At 35.9% G+C, this 12,878-nt stretch overlaps 1 protein-coding gene across 1 annotated transcript in view; it reads left to right on the forward strand.

Annotated features, from left to right (window-relative positions):
* ROBO1 (roundabout guidance receptor 1) overlaps nt 1-12,878 on the forward strand; it is a 385,179-nt gene that overhangs the window by 345,237 nt on the left and 27,064 nt on the right. Inside the window, exons 21-24 of the mRNA XM_081301295.1 lie at nt 131-466; nt 2,323-2,430; nt 5,077-5,221; nt 8,865-9,113. Of these exons, the coding sequence (XP_081157421.1) occupies nt 131-466; nt 2,323-2,430; nt 5,077-5,221; nt 8,865-9,113 (838 nt within the window). The remainder of the gene's footprint in view (nt 1-130; nt 467-2,322; nt 2,431-5,076; nt 5,222-8,864; nt 9,114-12,878) is intronic.

Consider the following 12,878-nt stretch of genomic DNA (forward strand, 5'->3'; position numbering starts at 1 on the left):
ATTGATCTAATTTAAGCCCATTGGTACTTACATCCCAATTTTACTGTGACTCACAAAGCTTCTTAGAAAGAAATTGAAAACGAATAACCATGCAGAATGACTTTTTCCTTTTCCTCTCCATTGCACATAGCTGATTGTATAGCAAATTATAACAACCAACTGGATAACAAACAAACAAATCTGATGCTCCCTGAGTCAACTGTTTATGGTGATGTGGATCTTAGTAACAAAATCAATGAGATGAAAACCTTCAATAGCCCAAATCTGAAGGACGGGCGTTTTGTCAATCCATCAGGGCAGCCCACTCCTTATGCCACCACCCAGCTCATCCAGTCCAACCTCACCAATAACATGAACAATGGCAGCGGGGACTCCAGCGAGAAGCACTGGAAACCACCCGGTCAGCAGAAACAAGAAGTGGCACCAATTCAGTATAACATCATGGAGCAAAACAAACTGAACAAAGGTGAACAGCTCTGCCCTTATTCCTTCTCTTTCCCGTGCTGACACTCTTAGCCCCTCGGCACTAGATGTCAACAACTGTCTGTGACTCGAAAGTCACCTCTTTCCTTTGGTTATTGTGATTTTCTTCTTTCTTTGGTTTCGGAATTTCCAGTGTCAAAGAGTTAATTAGCACCACAATAAGCTTGGAAAATTGATTTTATAATAATATATAAGTATTTTCAAATGGTTTTGAGATTAATTTAAATTTAATAGTAGGTGAGGGATTGCTGAGGACATACAATCTTTTATTCATAAGGCAGATGTACAACTGTCACAATACCTCGCATTTTCAATAAATAGACTATTCCACTCTTTCCACTTGAGGATGGAAGATAATTGCTTCTACATGGTCCTATGAATGAAGGGCCTTTTTATATCAAACTGAAGAAAAATAATTAAATTAAACTTGAACTGGAGAAGTGGTTCAATTTGTTGTATTTCTCAGACCTTGTGTGGTTCCTGAGATTGCTACGATGTATATAATTTTAGAACCTCAATTTCTTGGGTTGACCTGATTGAAGTCTGCCAGTATAGAACCTAAAATAAATGGAGTTTAGTATTAACTTGAAGCAGCAGAATAGTATTTTATGGCCTGAGGGGAATAACTGTGTATTGTAATGTTGTAATGCATGTGGGTTGAAAGAGATAGGTGTTTGATTTCTTTGTAGTTCTTCAGGCTACTGCTTTAATAACATGATTTGCAAAGTTATATTCCTTTAGCTATAACTAGATTGCTCTAATTTGAATAGATGGGGCAATGTTGTGCACGTATCCTGGTCAAGAATGCATTTTATGGTACATAATTAGAGGTACAGATTTATTTTCTTAGGCTTGAGTTGAGAGCATTTTCTTCAAAAATAAAACTTTGTGAAGCTGGAGAGTATAACAAGATAATTTAAACATTTCATTAAGTTCATGTCATGTTTTAATTTGATAATAAAGTCATCTAGCTTTTTCCCAAGTTTGAGAAGATACTTAACTGGTATAATAATCCAATTTAATAAATATTTATTAAGAGTCCTACATACATTGATGACAAAGACTGACAAAATTGAGAGCAGATTCTGCAGCTATGGAGTTTACTGTGGGGATTCAAACCATTACATTATTTTTCCATAGTGTGTGGTTTTACTCTGGACCTCAGAAAGCTCTGACAGTCCTCTGTATAAACATTTCAGAACTCTGATTTATTGTTTGTACTTCTTGTAAGCAGATTTGGTATGTCAGAGTGTAATAAAGACCCTGGAATGCAGCTAGGCTGACAGATTATTACTGACTACATTCCAGTAGCAAGCTTATCATCTGGATTTTCACCTTTGCCTAAATAAGGAGAAGCATTTCTGGGGCAGATTAGATATTTTATTTTCTTATCAGGGATACATTTTTATGAGATATCATCTAGCTGACAAGTTTCCGTTTTATTTTTATTTTATTGCAATTTATGTTTTATGAGTTGCAGACGTGGCATTTTCTGATTTATTCTTGTTAGAATTATTTTGTTACTATATATACATGTATGTACATATTTTGGGGGGAGGGTACTACTGATTGAGGGTACTGGGTCTCATGCATACTAAGTATGTGCCTTACCACTTAGCTATACCCCCAGTTTCTATTCCTATATTTTTAAATGGATATATAGACATCCATTTTGAGTGTAAGTCTTTTTATAGCCTGACAATTTGAATCTAAAAATAAATGAGAAAAACAGACAATTGACTTCTTAATGTACTCAGAAATATAAACAAAATAAAGAGATGTGAAATAACTCACAAAGAAAACATAAATGTACATTTTTTTTCCACCTGAAATATCTAGATTATCGAGCAAATGACACAGTTCCTCCAACGATTCCATACAATCAATCATATGACCAGAATACGGGAGGATCCTACAACAGTTCGGATCGGGGCAGTAGTACATCTGGTAAGGGGATCCCAGGAAACATCAACCTCTTTGTTTAAAAGATGGTACAGCCCCAGATGGACTGAAGTATTGAATCACTTTATATCATTTGAATCTAATCTTTCTTTATATCAGGCTTGGGTTTTTGTTTTTTATATCAGACATGGGTCTTATTTTTTCAGTTTAAGGGACTGAATTCTCAGTAAACCATTTTATTTTCCATTAGGTATCAAATACTAAGCTCCCTGTTTTCTTCCTTTATCAGTAAATCAAAAGTATGAACTAAAATTTAAAAGCAGCTACCACTAAACTTTAAAGGCAGCTGAAACTTTTTTCTCCCTTTTCCAAAATATAACATAAGAAATGTTGTACATATAGGTAATCAGATAAATCTGTTACCATTTGAAATAATGCTATTAAAGCAAGTAACGTTTAAGTACACTTCAGCACTATAAAAACCTGAGAAACAATAACCTGAGATCCAGCTACTGTCTCAGTTTGTACTCTCTCTGTGATCCTTCAGTTCTTGTTCAAGAGCCTTATAAAGCAACCTCCCAGCCTCAATTTGTCCATGCCTCAAAAAACACAGAGACTCCTCCCTGTGGTCTTCATGCTGGGGCAGCTGTTTGCCAGCTGTTTTCCTGATAGGGGTTGCAGATGGGAGCTTGATGGTACTTAAGTCCTGTTTTTCTAATTAAAAGGTGGTTCATTATTAGAACTAACATGTGGCAAGTCACACCACAATGAGAACAAACTAATTGGTCTTGAATGGAGCATGTATCTGCAGGAGAGGGTAGAAATGGCACCTCCCAGCAATTGGATCAAAGTCATTGCTAGGTTCTTTTAACCAAGTGTCTCTACCTCCTTCTGTAAAGAACATCCCATTCACAGTTTGCTGCCTTCTTTTAGCTAAAGTATGCTGGTTTAACATTTTCTAACCTGTGTTGAAATTTTTCTTATTTAAAGGAGCTTAGAAATGGCCCTTTTTCTTTGTAGATTTTCTCAGAATCTACTGTGCATTAATTTGTATTAACAATGAAAATATTATTAAATATTTTTTTCTTTTTTAAATCAAGTAAACTGACTTAAAATTGTCAAAGATCTACTTTTGGGAAAAACATAAAAACAAAAAATATTTAGATATTTGAATGTTGATGTCATTTCATCTTTATATTCTTACTTATAGAGAAAATCATATTTTAATAGGGGAAAAACCCCATGATTCTAGGTTATTAATTTTCGATTGACCTTCTCCATCTCTCAGCTTAGACACTGAGACCATAATGCCATGCTGCTATTCATCACCTGTTATTCTGTGGATATTTGGTAAAACAATTATAAAGGAATGAGGTCTGGTGAAGGTAGGGAGCAAGCAAAGCTAGTACATGAAGTGCAGGAAAGGTTTGTATGGGTCAAGTCACTCGGTCAGGTGGAGTTACTACCATGCATGTGTCTCAGGAAATCCAGAGGAAGACACTGGCCAATGTTGACTCTGTCACGCATGCCCAGTCACCCCAGTACATAACAACCGAGTGACAGACAGAGAACAGAGACACCCAGGCTCAGGGCTGGAGTCACAGTTTATTAGTAACAGCCTGTTCCTCAGCCCACACTTGGTGTTGTAACATACCAAGGCAAGAACATCTGGTATAACAAACACTGCAGAAAATTCCCAAGTGACTTAAAAAAAAGTAAGTCCCACTGCCACTGAGTAAGCTAAGACCTGTGTCATATGCAGGGTGACATGTAGCTGTTTAAGTTAGGATTAAAAAAAAAAAAAATCAAGATAATTCACTGATATTACAGGATCATATGAGAAAAATCAATTACAATTCAATTGCAATTAACAATTATTGTCTATAATATAAATATGATTCTAAAATATATTCAGGGGGAGAACTTTATCCCCAGATACCTTTTGACCTGAAGGTTTTAAAAGGGGAACATATGCATCTATGGTGTTCAAAGCATACACCAAATCTAAAATTGGAAAACTGTAGCACTTGAAGGGTTATTTCAAACTATTAAGAACCTTCAGCAACATTATTTTACTATAGCCACAATTTTATAGAAACAGCGGCTGAGAAGATGTCTGTCCCTTTCTAAGAGCATTTTTTGGCTTCTTTTGTCATTAGTTATATTAGTTCTTCCAGCATTTATTCTCATCTATATCTGCCTTTCTTAAGAAAACTAATAATTTCATTGTGCCCAAAACATTTCAATGGACAAGTACAAATTATATATATTCAGTGATTTAATGCAACAGTGGAACTCTAATAGATCGTATCTGTATCATATTGTATTTTAGGTTTCAGCAATTAAATAATAGAAAGGCACTCCAGAAAATATGTCTACAGCTCATTTGTTTTAGATGATAATCCATAATGCAATTAATTACTGTAGGAAGATCACTATTAATGATATGACTTGTAAAATTCATTTATGGTTTTATTGCTTTTTTGCTATGCGTTCTACAGTTAAACTTGGCAATTCTTTGCTTCTTCTCTTCTATAAAATTCTGTTTAAAATTAATGAAGAAAAGTGTGTTTATCTCTATATACCTGAATAAATTATAAGATCATATTCACAGAAAATAATTAATCATGGATAATAGGAAAAAAAATTAAAGGCCAGGAATAAAAGACTTGTACTTCATTTCTTCTCTAGGAAGTCAAGGGCACAAGAAAGGGGCACGGACACCCAAGGTTCCCAAACAGGGTGGCATGAACTGGGCAGACCTGCTTCCTCCTCCCCCGGCACATCCTCCTCCCCATGGCAACAGTGAAGAGTACAGTATTTCTGTAGATGAAAGGTAGGCGGAACATAACCTGTGAATGGTATAATACATTTGCTTATACCCACCCAAGTAGTTGTTACACTGTACTGCCAAGAGGAGACTGACTCCTGAAGTTCACAGTGTTATCTCTGAATAACACAATGTTGATCAGTAGCACTTTAAAACCCTCCTCAGGGATGCCCATAAAAGAATTAGTGCTCTAGAAACTTCTTTAGGAACTGGGAATTACACACACACACACACACACACACACACACACACACAGAGGAAATCTTGAGTTTGTATGTATAGAATTTCACATATGATTTTGTGATTTTCAAAATAGTCATGCACTGCCTAAGGTCATTTTAGTCAATGGCAGACCACATATATGATGTTCTTCCCATAATATTAAAATGGAGCTGAAAAATTCCCATTGTCTATTATTTGTACTGTACCTTTTCCATACTTAGATGTGCCTAGATACCTGACTACTTCCCCTGGTGTTACAGAGGCCTTCAGTATTAAGTATGATGATATACAGGTTCAGAGCCTAGGAGCAATAGGCTATATTATTTAGCCTGGTTTGTGTTCAATGCCATGGGAGTTTGTCTAAATCTACTCTGAAGTTCAGACAGTCATGAAATCTCTAAACAAGGTGTTTCTTAGAGCATGTTCCTGTAGTTAAGTGATACATGACTGTGTTAGAATTTCTTTGACACATTGTTAAGTTTTCATAAAATAATTATGTGGATTTACATACCACAATTTCTGGAGACTACATTTTTCTTAGATATTATCACATTATGCTGAAAATTACTTGTAGAGGTTTAAACTTCCCTGAATTATTTCTCAGAAGGATTTAACAAGAACAAATAGTCCACATGAAAAAATGAAAAGTTAGAGTGCTTCCTCTCATTCCAGAATCTTTATAATTGAACATGATACCTCAAACAAAACAAAACAGCTGCTTTAGTAGTGAGATTAAAAGCAGAGAATTCTCTTGACTTAGAGAATTAACTACAAAAAAAATGAAATCTACTTGGAAATAGTCTTTTCAATGACTTTATAGAAATAAAGGCTTTGTTTTTTAATTCTTATAAAAAGGGGTTTTACAGTCCCAGCTGTGCACAGAAAACAAAACCTCTGTGCTTCTCTTTTTTAATCATTTTTAAATAACATATATTTTCAAGTAAAATTCTTTTACAAAAATGTTAACAGGCAATTCCCATTATCCATAGTAGTTATGTTTTATAAAGTTGCTGTGAACACTGAATTGGTGAATATGGGACCATTTGTCTCTAGGGGAAATACAGGGTTAGATTCTTTGAGCCTCAGGTCACAACATTTTGGTTGATCTGAGGCCTTTTTTTATAGGTGTTTTATTTAAAGCACCATTATTTAATATATATTTTTCATTAATATAGTGTCATTTCTGAGAAAACACATCTGTTATAGACACATTTTCTCTGTTAGGCACATCACAACCCTCTTAAGTTAGGAGTGCCAATCTGCATGTTAACATTTCCTCTGGGTGCCATTTTTAACAGGGAAATCACTGATATTAAGCAAGAAAATTTCAAGCAATGTGGGCCCTAAATCAACTGTTCAAAGGATGTGAGAGCTGACAAAAGAAAGTATTTGTTGTCTTGTTTTGCTTCTGCTGGGGACATGCATGTCAAGTGGTTCAAATTTTTGGTGTCTTTTTGTATGTATGAAGATGGCCACAAAAACATCACTAGTATTGATATGGGGGTTTCAAATTCACTGAATCAGTGAATTTGCGAATATAGAATCTGCAAATCGTGAAGATAAGTTTGGTCATAATAGTTTGTTTTCCATGCTATTTTAATAGAATATTTTCTTCTATTTTAGTTGACTAAAAAGGGTTAAAATAAAATATGCTATTGTAGATTAAAAAAAAAAATACTACAGGATATACACTTCTCCCCAAAGAGAAAGATTTGTTTTGCCTGGGAAGAATGAATCTAGTCTGCTGATAGGTGTTTTTCACCTTGAAAATTATAAAGTTATCAATTAAGAGCAGGGATTTTTATGGATCCTGGGACCATGCAGAGATATGGACTTTTGCAGAACTAACATGGCAGGGGTGGGAAAACTGGGAAGGCAAACGTAAGCCAGATTATGCCGATACTCAAATGCCTTGCTGCAGCATTTTTATTTTATTCTCTAAGCAATTAGAGAGCCATTTATTACTTGGAGCAAATGAACGACCTGACAGTGACTTGTATTATAGTAAAGCAATTTTGGAACAATGTGACCATGGCGAAGCAAGGAGTGACTGGCGGCAAAGAGATCAATTAAAAGATTATTGCAGTAGGACATGCAACAGATGAAAACAAGGGAACAGATTGTAGAGAGTCCTTATAGGTAGAATAGAGATGAATTGTGAGACAGGTTAATGAAGAGGAGAAAGGAATAATTCTCTTCAAGATTACTAATTTGGATAGGTGAGCAAATTGCTTGGTTACTTGATAACAAAGGAAACATAAGAAGGAGTTACAAAAATTGAGGTAGAAGGATTAGGGAAGTAAAAAAAAAAAAGATAAAAAGCAACCACATTATTTAAGCATCAGTTTTCCTAAGGTAAAGTAAACAAGGCGGGGTGGTAGAGAACGAATAAGAAAGAGCAGTAATCAAACAGTTTATATAATGCAGTACATCTTTGTCATTCTAATCATTAAACATATTCCTGGGATAAGATAAAATAGAAAAGTATAAGTACTCTCCAGATTTATCTTGTTTCCTACTCAGATCTAGCCCAGGAGCAGAAGAGCATTTTACTGTTTAGGGGTATTGTATTTTTCACTCACCATCCTAAATTCAAACCATCCAGTTCATTTTGTGCCCAACTGAAGAAATAATGATCTATTTGCATTTTCAAAAGAGAGTTCTATTGAACTATGTAAGTTGTTTCCAGTATCTCTCCCTTTGAAAGAATTTAGAAAGTCCTTTGCTCAGGGTCTAGAACTTCATCATCAGACTATCTGCAATGCCATCTTTGCATCTTCTTGAGAATATGTTGCACTGGAGGAATAGAACAAACTAAGTACATTTGATATATACTAAGTTAAACTATGTTAAGTGGATTTCTTTACTGTTTCTTTATGATTTCTCAGCCTGTATAATATGCTAATAATAATTTACAATCTTGCAGAGAAAAATAGTATATGTAATACTTCAAAAACCTTTATGATAGCAGACTTTTTAAAACAATGACTCCTTACTATGATTTAGAAGAATTAGCAGGACAGTGATGTATTGCATTATGTAAGTTGTAATTTCATTACATCTCTCTTGTTTATTCTCTACCACCTAAATTGATGACATTAGCTCAGGAAAGTTGATGCTCAAATCGTGTGGTTGCTTTGTATCTTCTTTTGCTTTCCCAATCCCACTGTCTCACTCTGTGTAACTCTTTTCCTCTGTTTTCTTTGTGATCAAGTAACCTAGCAGTTTCCTCATTCATCCAAACTAGAAGTCTTGTACAAAATTTTTCCTTTTCCTCTTCTTCATTAAGCTCTTCCACAATTCATTTCTCTCTTCATATTTGAAAACAAGTCAAAGCTGATATTCCACTTACTATAGCAGTAGTTTATTGGGAGAAACTGAAGTAAGTCAGCATGTTCTTATAGTAACACATAACATGTTGTTTCAGCTATGATCAAGAAATGCCATGTCCTGTACCACCAGCACGGATGTATTTGCAGCAGGATGAATTAGAAGAGGAGGAAGATGAAAGAGGCCCTACACCTCCTGTGCGGGGAGCAGCTTCTTCTCCAGCTGCTGTGTCCTATAGCCATCAGTCCACTGCCACTCTGACCCCATCCCCACAGGAAGAACTACAGCCCATGTTGCAGGATTGCCCAGAGGAGATTAGCCATATGCAACACCCACCCGACAGGCGGTATGTGGTTTAGAAATAAATTTTAGCAGAATCAGATCATTTCCACTACTTACTGAATGCTGTCCCATGAAGCAGTTTTCAAATCACATGAGCATTTTCTTAGAGTATTTTCCCACAGTAAAGCCTGATAAAGGACATATCTAATACTGTTGACCATGACATTAGATTAATTGATCCCAGGGCACTTGCAACCATAAAATAATGGGCATTGATACTCACCCACTTATGATAATTACATTCATGTACACGTGGCCTGCTAGTCTCATGACATGTTATTGCTGGTGGGTGTTTTTTGTACTTTAACTTTCCTTGTGCATGAGCAAACCACTTCTTTCTTTAGAAAAAGAGATTTTTCTCTTATCTTCTAAAATTGAGTTCCACATAATGATTTGTTCTTTCATAGCTGTAATGTCATAGTAGAATGAATGAGTTTAGTGTGTTCATTTTATGTTGACCTCAGATACCTTTACTTTGATATAGGTTGGGATTATTTTATCCAGGTTACTACACAAAATGTGTGAGTGTGTGTGGGTGTGGGTGTGTGTGTTTAGACTTTTTACCCTAGTGAACATCATCATCCAATACATATTTTTGTTATCTGTGACTTCAGTTGTCATTTCTACCACATAAAAGCTATTACTGTATCATGTTAGCTCTTCTCTCATTGTTGATGATATTGTTTGTACTATTTTATTGCTCTTGACACATTATAATATGTGTCTATTGCTTTCCATATTCCTAATATCATTTGAAATCGAGTATATCATTTGCCTCAGAAGATTTTCCCTCAATATTCTTGAATGAATAACAAATCCTGGTTTGTGCTGTTTGAATTTTATTCTGCAGATTAAGATAGAATTTGCAGTGTTTGCTAACAATTCTGTCATTAAGAAGTTATTACCAAATTCAAATCCTATACTTCTTAAACAGAAGGAAGTAGTTAAACCTTTCCCTGTGTGACAAGGGGAAACTTAGATTGCCATATATTTAAATAGTATTAACCTTTGAACTTCATGAAGATTGAGAGCAAATAAGTTGTCTTTTTTTTCCTATTAGCATCACAAGCCATCTCAGCTACTCTTATTAGAAGCAAATGAGAGACAGAGACCATTAAGCTTCTTTCGTTCTCTCAATAGTAACCTATTTCCTTCCACTCTCCTCTGTGTGGCCACTGGGACCCCAGATCTTCCTCCTGAGTAGCCTTTTGTTTGTTTGTTTAATTATTCTTTTTGTAATCCTTTTTACCTTCCTTGTAAACAAAAAACAAACATGAGTTTCCTGTCATCTGTGTGGACATTACAGCCTTAGGCTCTCCCTTCAATCCTCCCTTCAATCCTCCCTTCTTTCCCTATTAACTATGTGGCTTTTAAACTTTCCGTAGCCTTCTCTCCCGGTTACAGTGTACAGACTCACCTACTGCTGACTGTGGTTCAGCCACCTCCACCTTGCCAGTTCCTGGCTACAACGCTGCCCACTGTGTCCTAGCTTCTACACTTTTTGCTTCCATCTGTCTGCTGAAAGTAACTTCCTAATGCTAAGATCTAAAGACTTCTTTGTCCTTATTTTTCTTGAGCTCTCTGCAATGATGGCAGTTTTATAAATTGTTTGGAGAATTGAATGAGATAATGTATGTTAAGTACCTGCAGAGGGGTAAGTTTTCAGCAAATACTAGTTCCCTTTTGTCCTCCTCCTTGTGTATCACCCCATCACTTGATTTGACAATTATATTCTGATGGCTGTCAAATTTATTTAGCCAGCCCAGACCTTTTCCCTGTGTGTCACAGTGATATTTTCACTTGGACATCTCCACATGTCTTAACCCAAATTGATCATCTTTGCAGTGAACACTTGCTCCTACTTTATTTTATTATTTTTTTTAAACTTTATTTTTGAGAGAGAGAATTTTTAATATTTATTTTTTAGTTTTCGGCGGACACATCATCTTTGTTTGTATGTGGTGCTGAGGATCGAACCCGGGCGGCACGCATGCCAGGCGAGCGTGCTACCGCTTGAGCCACATCCCCAGACCTTCCTTGTCCTACTTTAATGGCTACTTATTTATATACCAAAGGGATAGGCAAAAGCATAAAAAATACCTTTGCCATTTAGAGATGAGCTTAATTATCCTTCTGCCTCATCTGTGGTTTTCATACCGTCTATGAATTAAAATATTTACCATTTCCCTTTAATGCTAATTCCAAAATACCCTACGATTTTGTTCCTTTGTTTCCATTTCTGTTGCTACTGGACCAGGGCCCCGATCCCTGTCCCTTGGAATTTTCCCATACTCTTGAAATTATATCCATTTTTCTTTCCTTTCTCTCTTTACCTTCAAATGTTCATTCATTGCATGGAAGTCTGGATCTGTTTCCCCCATTTCCAGTCCTCCTCTGGATCCCCGCACTCAAAGCCCCTGACTGTCCTCTCTTTCCCTTCCCACAACATTTCTAATTAGTCTGTTTGAAATTCTCTGAGTTTATCTTAAACTCACCCAACATCCTGGTCTAGGACGTGCTGTTTTTTGATTGCTTGGCAAGCATTGTTCATCTTTCCAAGTCCTGCTCAGAAACACTCCGTGGAGCTTTCCTCTGATTGACTGGCAAAAATCCACCAGTCTTCTTTTTCATCTTCATGGGGCTCTGTTCCCATCTCAGTTAATCAGTTTTCTTGTTGCTTTAGTATTTCCTATTTGTTTATCTGATGCTCTATTTAAATTCAAAGCTCTCTGATGTCAGAATTCATGTCTTACTCACGTCTTTGCCTTCACAGAGTTTCCCCCACCCCCCGCCCCAGTATATGATGGCTGGAATCTGATACTGAAAATGACCTACTTTCTACTGTTTTAGGGTGACAAATACATGTATGATCTTGAAGTATACAGATGTGATTGAGAAAGACACCAAGTACCTGCAGCACTTATAGTGAATTTAACTAGTTTTAGCTTTTAAGTTTTTTTATTTTCAGTCTATAAAGAAATTATGAATTTTATTTCCAGGATCATTGCTGGAAATAATTCTGGACACTAATAAAAAGGTGGTGTGAGCCCATTAAAAAAAAAAAGAAAATCCTGTTAGTGCTTTTTAAATGGTGACTATAGACTCTGTATGACATTTTAAAAATACAGATAAGCAAAATGAAAATATAAAGTACCAATGATCTGTATAGTCAGAAGCAGTCACTGTTCAGAGCTCAGTAAAAATCCTTTCAAACTTTCATCTCTACCTGTTTTCACAATGTGTTGAATTGTTAGCTTGCCAATATTATTTTGCAAGTTGCTCTTTTCGCTGAACAGTGTATTTTTCTCTGTTGGTAACTTTCAGTGTAGACACTTGGGTTAAATAGATACTGTAATTTATGTAGCTCATTCCCTAATGTTGGCATTTAAATTGTGCCTACCCTGTTGAGACTAGATAGAGTGTTGGACTCTCATCTGTAGTTAAGTCCTTGAGTGAAGCCTCTTCTCAATCCTTTTACCTATTCAAACATCAGTCCCATCAGTCAATGACTTCTGTTTCTTATCATCCTGCCACTTCCCTAATGATGCAATCATTAGAGATAGATAGCTATTTCTCTACAGGTCTCATTCTAGAGCTTCAGACCCATATATCCCAGTACTTATTCCTGCAGATTTTTACTGCCTAAATATCACTCTGAGAGAAACACATATATTCAGGCATAAATGCACTTTTCTTGTTCCAGCAGCCATTTTCTCATGCCTGCATTACAGTAATGTTCTGCTAAGTGGTCTCAGTGCCTTTGACCCTG

The sequence above is a fragment of the Spermophilus citellus genome (assembly GCF_964194105.1).
Source record: "Spermophilus citellus genome assembly, chromosome: 7".
Classification (NCBI taxonomy): domain Eukaryota; kingdom Metazoa; phylum Chordata; class Mammalia; order Rodentia; family Sciuridae; genus Spermophilus; species Spermophilus citellus.